The sequence below is a fragment of the Telmatherina bonti genome (genome assembly GCF_933228915.1).
Source record: "Telmatherina bonti genome assembly, chromosome: 10".
Lineage (NCBI taxonomy): Eukaryota > Metazoa > Chordata > Actinopteri > Atheriniformes > Telmatherinidae > Telmatherina > Telmatherina bonti.
Window position 1 is genome coordinate 28,820,762 of NC_136628.1, and position 13,744 is coordinate 28,834,505.

General features: G+C 38.5%; 1 protein-coding gene across 3 annotated transcripts in view; it reads left to right on the forward strand.

Annotated features, from left to right (window-relative positions):
- The window catches only part of specc1 (sperm antigen with calponin homology and coiled-coil domains 1), a 61,879-nt gene that overhangs the window by 9,049 nt on the left and 39,086 nt on the right, over window positions 1-13,744 (forward strand). For 2 of the 3 annotated variants that reach the window (XM_079247892.1, XM_079247893.1), the window contains exons 2-3: window positions 4,006-4,178; window positions 4,299-4,434. In XM_079247892.1, the coding sequence (XP_079104018.1) occupies window positions 4,029-4,178; window positions 4,299-4,434 (286 nt within the window). In that variant the 5' untranslated portion in view covers window positions 4,006-4,028. Of the gene's footprint in view, window positions 1-4,005; window positions 4,179-4,298; window positions 4,435-9,611; window positions 9,731-13,744 lie in introns of those variants that run through there. The other variant, XM_079247894.1, reaches the window with a different exon arrangement.

The following is a 13,744-nucleotide window of genomic DNA, read 5'->3' on the forward strand; positions in this document are numbered from 1 at the left end:
TTTTTTTAACCTCTAGCCATCACATGTAAGAAAAAGTGTATTAAAACACATATTAGCAGAGTTTCTTTTGCTCCTTTCTTTTTTGTATTAAAGAGTGTGAGAGGCTACAGCGCAGTCATTGGGTGCCAGCAGTACTTCCTCATCCTAGCAGCTGAATGGAGGCAGACAGTTGTTGCTTCTGTGTCTTTATTTTTGCCTTCAGTTTTTCTGTATAGCTTACCAACACACGGATATTTTTATGGATATTTTTATTGGTTCTGCCACCCGGTACTGAACCAATCAGACAAAAAAATCCAGAATACCATCTGATACCAGACCTGTGAGTGAATTATATTGCTGTCTGTCTGTTTGTTTTTCTTGAGCACATTGGCACTCAGTTCCCATCACTCTCTTTGTTATTACTCACTAATTGGTCTGGGATGATATCAGAATTTAATACTGTATCTTGAGTCATTATTCAGTTGTTCTTCGCTCAGTCTATGAATATTTTAATTTGGATGAAGTTGTTTTCAGTGGTAAAGAAGAAAGTGGCTGAAAACATCCGCTGTGGATATTTCTGCCAGGTTTCTCAACATTTATGTCCGTAACTATACCACATTTCTTATCTGAAAGGGGAAGTAAGGGCTGGGCTAAACTTTGCAATCCATGATCTACAGAGGGGGTAGTATTTACACAAGATTTTACAACAGTGGCTTACCAGGTGGGAACACATTTAAGCTTATGTTATGCTTTATTGTTATAAGTTGTCTTAAGCTTTTTAAATCTTACGCTGCTAACCACAAGGGCAAACAAAAGAATTCAGAAGGAAGTTGCGATGCAGCTGCATTAGATTGGGTCTATATTTTTAAATGTCATCACTGTGGTTATGAGCACACCGGATGTTTACTGGTGAAATCTGTAACTTTGCAGCCTTTTCTGTATTGGTTAACAGCTGCATAGCTTCAGTGGCGTTCTGCAGTGCCTTTCTTTTTCTGGGGATGCTGCTTGAATGCTGTTTGTTCAGTTGAATGCTACCACAAGTTTTGCAGTTGCTGTTTTGCAGGACTGCAATTTCCTTCTTTGATTTTTTTAAAAAATTTATTTAAAGGTCTACAAAAATGTCATTGATAAGAAGTTCACTATAGTCACTAGTAAAATGTAGATGTTTTATTTCCATCTACTTTGCATTTCTTCCACACAGATTCATACTGTAAGCATCTGCAGTGGAGCAGCTTCTGAATTTAAGGTCATGATTGGTTCACTTGATTTCTCACTTGTGATTTTTATGGTTGTGACTGGGTGAGTTCTATATTTTTGCAATGAAAATGTATGTGCACATGCTGTTTCCTGTATAGCTGTTAATCTATTGCGGGTGTGTATGAGGAAATTGTTCATAGTTAAGCCTTTTTGTTGATCAGTAGTTCTGCTGCAGGTTGCAACCACAGCTGACGCTACATCAGCAAAATATCATGCAAAAAATACATTAAAAAACCGATCAATATTAATGTTTTGTGGAGAAAACAAATAGAAATTGTCCTAATTTGCATGTAATATATTCATGTCATTTTTAGTATTTAGTATCACATTATTGGGTGTTAATTGGTCAGATTTGTTTGCCGATATGTGTATCTCCACCTGATCGGTTTTAAATTAGTCATCAGTGTTGATTTTGGAGTTTAATTACACGCGCATGGCCTTTACAGTTCAGTATTATTTATAAAAGGATATTTATCTGGGCCGAAACTGATAACTGCTGAACTTTAGCTCGACTTTTGGTGTTTTATACCAGTTTTTTCCAGCAATAACAGTAAGGTTACGTTTTTTTTAGCAACTCCACTCCTCTGTCCTGTCAACATTTATTGTCCTGTTTTTTGTTAGCAATGCAATCATAGTATATGACCATCTTTACTTATTCCTCATAAATTCCATTTGGTTCTTAATTTGGTCCTTTTAGAGCAAGATACAGTTAATAATTATTAACAATTTCTTCATCTTGCATGTGTATATTGTCAGGTTGTGCGAGCTGTAGTGTTGTTTGGTTTGCTGAAGTTTAAGATAGAGTCCAAATGTCTGTCTCTCAAAGACATTCAGGTTTCACAACTAGGCCGTTTGGAGTAAGTAGGACATGGTGTTAGCTCCTGAGAATCATATCTCTGCAGAGGAATAGAGCAAGGTCTTGCAGAGTGAAGTCTGCGGTGACTGTGGAAGGTGAAACCGAAGGGCATTATTAGCTATTTCCATTTTACAAACACATATTTTCACACATTCAGTTAGGGGTATCAATATGTTGAGATCAAAGCAGATTCTGTAGATTTCAGGTCGGTGTTTTGCTTTGCAGGAGCTTGTGCCACTGCAATGTAAACTGATCAGAGGTAAGGCATCACAGCTGAGAAGTTTTGAATCCAAGGCCAGGCAGGAGTTAGTCACAGGATATTGCCTGGAGAGACCTTAAGTATCATATGATGGACCAGAAGGGCAACACATGCTCTCATCCTAGCAAAGCAGAGTGCATCTAATATGTTATTAATCAGATAAGTCCGTGAGCACCCACAAACCTTCTCTAATAACACTGAAGTGTAAAGTGAACTGTAATTTCCTGTGGTAGCAATATTTTATTTATGTGGATCCCTTCACCCCTGTTAATGCCCTTAGTACTAATATTATTCATCATAAGATCATTTTTAGGTCTGCTGATGCTTAGTTATTGCTGCATAATTCATCCTACTCAGTCATCATTGCAACAATCACTGCATTTAACATTTAAATGTTAGAGAAGAGGAGGCAATGTTAATAGCTCCTGGTTGTTCTAACAGTAATTAGAGCACATGTTCAACCCGTTGTTATTTCAAAATGCTGCATTTAAAAAGGGGAAAATTGCCATCCTGAAGGGGATGGAAGTTCAGTTAATTTCAATGCAATCAATAGTTTCAAGTTGTTTGTTGCAAAACATTTTGTTTCATCCTCTAAAATGATAATTTCCCTGACTGCCCTGTCCTGGTATAAATTGTTTTCACGTGAGCAGAGACTAAAATATATTCTTATTAACAATCTAGTGTGTCTCAGAAGCACAGGAGATTGATCAATAGGTTAGCCTTTCCCTGGAGAGGTACAGCGCTCATCACCAGTATTCTGTTTTAAGGTCACTCATACCGCCCTCTGTTTCTTTTTAGCTGCTTTTTGCTCAAATGAATACTTTTCCCTATGGACATCAAATGTAAGCTCTTAACAGTCACACTGGCCACATCCTGTTTGAGCTGGAAAAACAAACCCTTCATTGTGCTGCTTTTTAAACATATTTCTTACAGAGCGATGGCAGTTTTAGCTGTAGCATTGAACATACATCCTTCTAGAAGTGTGGAGATTATGCTGAGCTTTTCTCAGTGCCACTGGGTTGAGTAAATTAAATAAGACTTTTTTCTTTCTTTTCCCTTTTGCAGGAAGTTGTTAAAAGGTTTTGCTAATGGAATAAACAAAGCTGACCTTATTCTGACTCTTAGCATGTGTATTTTGGAACAATTATAAATGCCACCAAACATTACTAATACAATATAGTTTTCTCATGAACCTGAAGTAAATGTGTGACCAGTTTTCTTTTAAGTTTTCTACAGCTTTGATACACAGGAAGGAAATGTGTGTCTTTATCTGTAGCCTCTAAAAACATAATTGTGTTCATATTTGGCCACACCACCAAAACTCAAAATAATAAGTTTAAAAAGTGCTTACATATATATTTAAAGCCAGTTTCCCACATCATCTCTGCTTTGTTTCTTTAATAAAAAATCCTTGCAGTTCATAGTGCTCTGTGGAGTTCTCTGGAAAGCATGTGATTGTATTTTAGTGTTTCTAACTGGTGACTTGAGGGCATTGCAGTCCCATGGATTGGTTTAAGAAAGCGTCCATTACTCCTTAGTACCTATACTGGACAACAGTATAAAGAGGCACATGAATGTTATTATTTTATGGGAAAATAACTGTTCAAATGTGAATAACTTTATGTAACAACTTCCTCTACACTTCTTTTTTTAGGTGTGGTTTGCTGACACGCAATCATGCTTAAAGCGGGAGCCACTAAGGTGGGGCTACCCAAGCCAGGGCTTCAGGAGCGAGCACGACAGACCTCTTTGGCTTCCACCACCTCCACAGCCACGAAGACATCCAGATCGTCCAACTTGATAGGGTCAGAGCAGCGCCTGAGCAAGGTTAGTTACAAGCCGAGTGCAATAAATCCCACACCAACATGGTGAAACATCCACCCTGAATAAAAACGGAATTGTTCATCAGATTTTAGTCGCTGGTACTGAGAGTTTATATGTTTCTAGCTTAAACGAGCCAGCAGTGATGATGCCTTGACAAAGCCTGCACTGGGAGCAGCTGCCTCTGGCTCCAGGATGAAGAAGACTGTAACTACTGGAGCCATTTCAGATCTCGCAGAGGGCCGCAATCGATCGCTGTCAGGTATGATCTACCACCTGTAGCAAATGTGACTTATTTAACCATTTATTCGCTTAAAACAAATCCAGATGATGATTGTGGTCTGTATTTTGTGTTAGTTGTTGAACTAACCATGTGTCGCCACTAGATGGCCACAATGCACCACTAAGGTTTCTGCTTGGAGCTCACAGGTGATGACAATAACAGACATCTTGTGAAATTATTATTATTATAAATGTTATTATTTTTCTTCTTGTTTCTTTTGCATTCAAGGTGCAGCTTGTTAAGGGAATTCTGTTTTAATTTGGAAACATGATAGTTTTATAGTCTTATGTGTTTATGCGTGTGTTGAAACACACGCTGTGTTGTTTTCAATCTAGACATAATTTATTTAATAATAAAAACAGCTGAAAGCTTTGAAGGACTTTGACAAAGTGTAAAATGTGCCATTACCTACTTAAATGAAAGCATGACATTTAACAGATATGAACATGGATATGGTTGATGCGTATTGTGACTTAGAGTAGCTTTTCAATTAAAGCTTATCTTCATTTTCCATTTTTATGCTAATTTAAGTCATTAGTTTATTAACAGTCATTGTGTTGCTTCATTTTACTGGACCACTTATTTCATTTCAGCAGTTTTTCTAGTTAGTAAAATACTGTATAAATGATTAAAAAAAAGTAATAACAAATACACCTGATAACAAAACACTTAACATGCAGGACAAATATGGCGGCTGGTAATGACAGGGATTTGTTTGTAGTACTGAATGCTGTTTACAGCACACACTCAAACAATCTTGTGTGTGGGAAATAGCTGTTTGCTTTGGTGGTTGATCCACCCTGTGTGCAGAAGCTCTTTCTCTGGTGATTTTCCTCTTCAACGAGTTCCTGTGTTAAAGCGGATAATTTAATTCTGCATGACCAAAAAAAAAAAACTCCAGAGAAGCTGAGAAATGGCAGCCAAGTTAGGCTTTTGGTTCATTCAAAAACAATTAGACCATCATCAGCTTTCACTGGATCAGACTCTAATTAATCAAGGTTTGGTTTTCACACCCAATGACAAGAATAAATTTCCGCTTTGTGCAAATCATGATAAATTAATTACTATGCACATTCTCTGTCTGGCCTAGTTTTGTAAAGCAACTTTTGATAGCCAACCAGTTAAGTCCAAAAAACAAACACTTTTGCAGTTTGCAGTTTACAAACTGCAACTGGTTATGAATAAGGTGGATGCTTTTTGCTTTGTGCTTACCCTCAGGCCATCTGTGTCATTGCACACCTTGGTTCAGGCACCAAGTGCACATCGAGACATATGAAGTCAGACAGTGAGTGGATGTGTCAAGCAGGTCTCAAAAAGGAAGACTGCAAATTTGTTGAAAATCAAATCTGACACCTGAAAGAGTTGTGATGGTAAACCATGTGTGAACCATGTGTTTTCAATACCAAGCCAGGGAGTCTGAAATATTCACACAGGAGAAATGCCATAATTACAATATAGATTGGGGTGCTGCTCTCTGGTATTTTGGACTCTTTGAGATATAAACAGTTTGAAATGTCTTCAGTACATTTTGTCATCTAATATTAAAGGGCAGAAAAATATCTATCTAAAACTGATTTACTTTCAGTTAACAAGAAAACAAAGACAAATAACTGTGTGTGTTAATGCATTGTGGGACTTTTGAAAACAAAGTTGACTGTGACATTGTAGTGGTATTTCTTTTACCATGTTGTTGCCGTCAGGTGGGCTGCAAACACATTTCAGTGTGTTTATTAGAGGCATTATACACTGACAAGATGATCGCATAGCTTTCTGGGCAGTCTTGCAGGAAAAAGCTACTCCGACATCCTCTGACTCCACCCTTGGTTGTCCTCACAGCATGCTGTATTAATGAGTTAAATGTGTTATTTTTGCAAATGGAGCATTGTTCATTTCTGGCACTTCACCAACTCTACCATTCTGTCAGACAATGGGTAAAAGCCCAGCCCCAACTTGATGACTTATTTAAAAGACTTTATCAATAATTCAGTAAAGCTTTCACTCAGGGAGGAGTTCCTGTGAAGCATGCAAGGAAAAGCGACAGAAGGACATAAAGTTCCCCCGTTCTATAAATAACAGGCCTGTTGGGGATGACTCCAGGGCATAACTGTAGAAATGGGTTTTTCATTGATGGGTGCTTCACCTTTGTGCAGTTGATGCTTTTATTGATTATTGATGCTTGTGGGATCAGAGTTAAACAAAGGAGCACTTCATCTGGATGCAAGATCTACTTAAACCGGGTCATACACTAACTCGTATTCAGATTGCACTGCTTCAGCTTGTGTCCACCTCTGCTAATACTTTAATATTCTGCAGTCATAAAACAGTGCAGCCAGTTTATAAATGAACCAGGAGTTTAGAAGAAGCTGCAAAGCTCTGATGCTCTTCAACCTTTGATTATACTGCATTTCCTATTCAAATCTTGAAGTAAAGCTATTTGTTTGGATAAAACAGTGTAACATGGGCAGAAAAGTCATGTAACACTTGCTACATTATTGCACACTATAGAGAAATTATTAGGTACTGATTTTACAATCTCCACTAGTGAAAGATGCTTTGTGCATTCTCGATTATTTACTGGATCAAAAAGCACCACAAGCTGATAAATTACAGGAAATTTTTATTTTTTTGTCTTCCATGTCTTGACTACCTATGAGTCAAGCACAGGACATTCTTTAGTGTGCCTTCATCCCCCGCTGTATGAAAAGTCTGTCAGCAAGTGATAAAGTGGAGGTTTCTCATACATTGTTTGTAAGATATGAGTCACTATCCATCTAGGATGAACTTTGACCTTCTCATCCCTACTGATGAGCTATTGCTTGTATCATTTCCTCATCAACAATATTCTGTCAGAAGGGAAAGACATCTGGATGGTCTTGGTTAAAGTTGCACATGGCAGTGAGTAGGCTATATAATATTATCTTACCGTAAATGTATGGGAGTTTTACTATGGGCAGCCCAGACAGGAGATACGAGAGTAGCATGTGGTCCCAGTGGGGCATCTGTCTGTCTTTGTTTGTCAGTGTCAGGGATGCAGAATGAGAGATCCTCAAATCTGTCTGATAAATTATTCAAATCTGTCCACTGAGACACCTTGGCCTGTGAAAGTGCTAAACCTCTGCAAAGAGGTGCTTCTCTCAATCTGGAGGTAAAAAGACACACAGGCTTAAACATAGAGATGGACAAAAAAAAAACCATGATAGCAAAATTACCTACACTTTAAAAACTTGTATCTCATTTTTTGATATATAAAATTTAAACTATAATTTATAATACCATTTGTTTATAGCTATTACCATTTATAATATTTTAACCATTGTTGAAAGATAAAGATGAGATAATGTTAGAGGGAATAATTGCCTCCTATACAGAATAAACCATCTAAGGAGATGGTTTATTTTTCTTCAAATGTTCTTCAAATGTTGGAATAACATTTTGTTCAATGCCTCTAACATTAGTTCAAACAACACACCTGGCCCTTTTCTGACTGGAGGTTTGGCATGAAGTTTAAAATTCCACTATTGAAGAGCTTGTGACCCCAGACGGTTCCTGGAAGATACAAGACAGAGAGAAATTGTCTTGGCAGATCTAGAAATGGGTCAGTTGGGCCCACAGAGATGGATGTCCTGTGGTGTAGAGAACATTCTTAGATGGATTAGAGGTATGTTTGTTTACAAAGTGCTCTGCTCCAAGACAAGAAGAGAGGAGAATTTTAAGAGGGGGAAGCAAAACCTGCCCCAGCAGCTTCTACAACGGTCTTAAGATTTATAAAAAGGTCAGAAAAAAAGCCATGTACAATATTTTATGAAAAGGTATTCATGTTTGGTTTGTTGTAAACAGAATCCTGTAGAAAACTGGACCTTACTTGCAGCTATAGAATATTTTAAAAAGCTTTTGTGCCTCAAGCTAAGAGTTTTTTGATGAAACAAATGGGATATAAAAAGCACTGCATTAAAACTCCACTTACCATTTAGTTTTCATGACTTGTTGCAGCTGTGAGTGTCGAGGAGATGAACTGAAAAGTCTTAGCTAAAGCAGCAGAGATGCTCGTCCTATTCAGGGCTCATCTGTCTCACACATGGATTTAAAATTATTTGATGAAGTTAAGATTAACTTCAATTTATGGTCAGTTTCATGCACATTTGAACTGATCTGTCTAAAAGTTTCATTTCAACCATCAAAGACGGGGTTCTTTCACGAATAGGCAGCTGAAGGCCAGTCACTCCAAATGCATTCCTCCATGTATCTTCAGCTCTCATGAATATTAAAGAATGCAGAAGAAAGGAAAAAAGAGAGAAAAACAAACCTTCATCTTAGTAGCTTCTTACAATTCCACCAAATGTCCCACACCACCCTACATCTTTATACACACGTTGGCGCACCCACATACACACTCATGCTTTTCTTTCCTGCTGGTTGCGCTTTTGGGAAAATTGTAGTGAAAGCCTGGGGTGGGCTCTTATCCCCTCAACTGACATCGCCTCCATCTATGAGGACTTCTGCTGGGAAATCACAGGTCTGTTGTATCCAGGGTAGGGGAGAGGATAGTAAGAGGGGGGGGCCTTGCAGACTGGCTGCAAGCTCATTTAAAAACAAAAGGCAAGAGCTGGACTGTCACCGTCTGCCAAATATCCAAACTCTGCCTTTCCTTCTGTCTTCTCTCCACCCTCTCTCTCTCTAATACTTCTCCTTTTAGTAACACAGAGAGGGGGTTGATCATCTCACCATTGTTTAACTGGTATTGGTGAGAGTAAACTGCCTGACAGCAGTGGGAGGAGGCATGTTAATGTGGTTGTGCGTGGCACAGAAAGCCACTCCCTCTGAGCCGATTCCAGTCATCACAGCAATAATGAAGTGCACACAGAGCTGCCTGGCCGGCCGCCTGCCTGTGTGACATACTGTCACCATCCTGGAGGACAAACATTCTCACACACACAAACACACACACACACACACGCATTCCCATTCACTCACTGAAAGGACACGCAGTCTGTCTCACACATGCCCACACACACTTACACAATCCTCGGTAGACGTGGAGAGAAGAAATGAAGACCAGAGGGAGTGAAGAATAGAAGAAATTTGCATCTTTTCTGGCTTCTCCTGACCAGAGGTGGCCGTAGGTGGCGAGTAGAAACAATAATCCCGACACGGACACACAGACTTCTCCCCTGCAGTTACGGATTCTTGGATTAGTCTGCGCCAGTGTAGAGCGTGGGATTCGCAGAGCGGAGCAGCATGGGGAACCAGGCAGGGAGACAGGAGGAAACAGAGTCAGGTCTGGATCTTGTAATGTTATTTGGCTCAACATCTCTTCTGTCTCCTTCTGTCCATCCTCTGTTCATGTGAAGAACAAAGACAGATGTTTGCAGAATGCAACAGATATGAGCTAAGCTCCCGACTCGTCATATCTGAGTCTCTCTGAGAGCAAATCCTGATTAATGGTTTCTGATGATGCCCTGGAGGAGTAGGAGATGTGTAAATGAGTTTGAAGTTACTTCTCTGTCCTTCATGATTCTGCTATAACTTCTCTGAGCATGTCCACACATTTTTGTATGTGTCCTTATGCATTTGGTATGTTGTCTTTTTAAGGGTGTACATGTGTTTCCATGTTTGCACTTGTGTGAATTTAATTGTAGCCTGGCAGGAGAAAGTGCTGAGTGGAATTTGCCAGTCAGAAAGCACAAGGGAAAGGGCCAGAAGAGATAGTATCATCAGTCTCACACTTGCATCCTTCCACTGCTTCGAGCTCACTGAGATTTCCATTTCAAAGTGACTCTGAACTGCACTCGGCAGCAGTTTCATGCTAATCAAGCAACATCCGAGCTCTTGCACATTTTTCTGCCTTTTGGAATTCCTGTGATACCTAAATAATTCGGATCATGGGTGGAATATTTATTTACCCTTTAAAATGTCTCATCATGTTTATCTTGATATATAATCATACTGATGTTTTCTTAAAAATCAAAATAGTGAAATAGACCAGAGACAGTTTGTTTGCCAAGGCAGCAAGCACAGATCAGCTTTTTCAGTGTGGTTTGTAAAGCTGTATCATTTCATGCCAGTGGTGTGTTTCTCAAAGATATGGGACATTCGGATCAGAGTGAAAGGCAATGGTTGTAAGCTGTTGCATGCTCAATAAGATTCAGTTCCAGTTGGTTCTGTGTGTACACACTCATACAGCTCACTGTGTACACTTAATGCTTTATATACAAAACAGAAAATGTCTGAATACTAAATCAAAACAAAGTTAATATTCTTTTTATGATACAAAATTTGAGTTTGCTTCTTGATGCTTTTCATGATACAGTATAATTATTAAATCCGTACTTAAAGGTAGGATGTGGAAAATAATGCGTGCTTAGAGATCAAATGTGTCCCTGAAGAGTGTTTGCGATTTTATCAGTACTGCCCTGTAACCTATGATTATATATTTACACTGTACTATTCCTGCCTTTCATATTAGTCTGTGTTGAAACTGTCTGCAACATTATCAGCTGATTGACTCTTTTTATTTAATAAATCAATCTGTTGTTGTCTCTAATGAGCCAGACTAGTAATGAGAATTGATTCGGAAATAGCTAGAATTTTTTCTTTTTTATGTCCACTTATGACTTTAAGTTATAGATCCAAGAGCTCTGAGGCCAAGGACACGCAAAAGTATTATAGTTATATATTGAAAGCCATTCTGACTTTTTAGCCTTGAACTGAAGTCGAGATTTATCATTTGATTAACAGCAGTAGAGTGTTGGACAGTATTGGAAATGTTTTTACTTTCTGCTTTGGCTTCCAGTTGACCCGAACTGTGAAAGGTTGAGATAAGATTCTTCAGACTTTTGGGCTTTGGGAAGTAAAATAAAAGCTATGGATGCAGAAGTAGGAGGAGAAACGTGGGAATGTGCTTTGATTTGATTGATGGTGTTATCTCTGAAGTGGAAGCTAAAGGAATAAGCTGTCTGCAGCATTGATAAGCAGGTCGTTATGTGAATGAAACTCCACTGACAGCTCCTGCACTGAGTCGCAACATTGGCTCTCCAGGAAAGAAGCCAAGACCAGAGTCTTTGGTCAGCAGGTTGTTAGGTTTTGATGAATTATCCATAAAATATAGTCCAATAACAGTGGTTTTCTTTTCAGGGCTATAACTCAGTCAGTCATAGCCCTTTGGGTACAGGATTAAAAGAAAGCTCAAATATTTATATTTGCCAAACGATGTAAAGAAGATTGTGGTGATTTTCACATGGTCAAAAATGGGAATGTTTGATTGGGATTCTTGAATGTAGCTGTAAGCTCTCATTATGCTGCCAAAACCTAGTAAAGCAGTCAGTGTATTGTCAATATAATAACATTTTTCTTTTTGTCCACACAGTTTATCAGTAGTATTGCAACACTGAGTGTTAATGTTGATAAGCCCAAATTCTATGGCATCCAAAATATTTTTCTTTCTACCTCAGATGCACTTTTTTCTTTACATTAAGATCAGATAAGATGATAAATTGATGGATTTTATTTTTAAAGTTAATTAAGAAAATTGTTGATTGAAAGCTTGGTGTACATCTTAAGAAGGTCATTTTCAGGCTTCACACATAATCCTTCCTCAGCTTGGCATCCCCATAGACCTACAGTTGCATCTGCTTTCGTTGTTCCCACAAACACTGGAATTTCTTTTGTTTTGACATTTTTACAACATGCAAACACAAACTAAGCATTTTAGTAGTCTGATTTACCTACTTCCCCCTCTGTCGCTGATAGCTTGATTGACCGAGAAACGACACCAGTGCAAGTGTGATCTCTACAGCCTAATAGAAGACACAGACTTAGAGCAGGAATTTGAATAGCGTCTGATGGCTGGGGCACAGTGAGGAAGTCCTACTTTCCATGTCACTGAGCAGTTGGTCAGGCAAACACACTAGCCTGTTCACATTGCTTTGTGTTTGCGGAGGGAAGGGTTTGCTGTCTAAATGTTCTGTTTGTTTAATAAAGGCTATTGGCTGGACATTGGAGTTGATACTTTATAGCCCTCATACTTAAAATTAAACTCTCATTTTATGATGGAGCACCAAAGTTTGTGATCATGTACTGTCCTGGTGTGGTTTGTCAGCAGCTGACTGAGGTTCACCTTTATTTTGTGTATGTGATTTATTCAGAATGTTTATCCAAGACTGGTTTTGTTATGCAGACATGTCCAGAGGAGAACCGCACTTTTATCTATTTTTTTTTTAAGAGTACAACTTGCTATGCTCTAATGATTTTGCTATGTTTGTCTTTCCTGCTCTAAAGACAATGGCAGAACTCATCACTTCCCAAGTGGGACTGTGTTATTCAGAAATTTATGTCAATGTTTAAAAGTTGCAGCCAAAGGTAGACAGTCCATAAAATGAATGCATAGGTTGTTTGTGTCCTGAATTGTGGTTAGAGAGCTTTTGTATGCAAGTGTGGCCTGAGATTATAAAATGATGTTAAAATGTTAATCCTTCGACAGATTATGTTTTTTAATCTATTCCTTCTTGTGGTTGCCCCCAGAAAACACAATCACAAATGCTTAGTAAGTCCTAAGATTTGTCTAAAGGTATAAAACCACTATTGGAATCATTAGAAGCTTAAATGTGGGCTCCTCATCAGTCATACTGATCCTATACATATGAAATGATGGAGGAGGCATTAGCAAAAGATTTTAAATCCTTTGTTTGTAGCATAAAGTAGTCAACCCTCTTTGTTTGTTGGCTCATGACCTGTGCCAGAGAATCCTTCTTTAAAGAATACAGGCTCCACTAGCAGTGAGTAGTCTTCATGCTGCTCTTTTCTGATGTTTCAAACAACACAGTGAGGAGCTGCTTGCTGTTGAGACACGAACATGTATGTCAACTTTAATCCTGACTATTATGAGTTACTGAAAAACATAGTGAACGAGTTGCTTTTACCAGTTTATGACTTGACTGATCAGCTGTCCAAGTGTCAGCCGTAGGTTAAAAGTGGAGTGTTTACTGTATAGTAAAGGATTTTGAATTGGAAAGCAAAATGTTTTCAAATTCTTTCTTGATTTCAGCTCCTCATTACTTCATGGCTTCATCTGTGTTGTTTTTGGCTTCAAATGGCTCCTGTGAGTGACTTGTTGGGACCGCAGGCAGGCCAGTTAAACACCTGGACTGTCTTACCATCAGTCTTGTGGAAGAATGTGGAAATTATGGTTTGGCTTTGCCTTTTTACTAAAACATGCAATGTGAAAATGTCTTGTTTTTATGGTATCAACACAGTAAATTTCTCCAGAATGTTTCTTTTACTTTGCTCAGAAAAT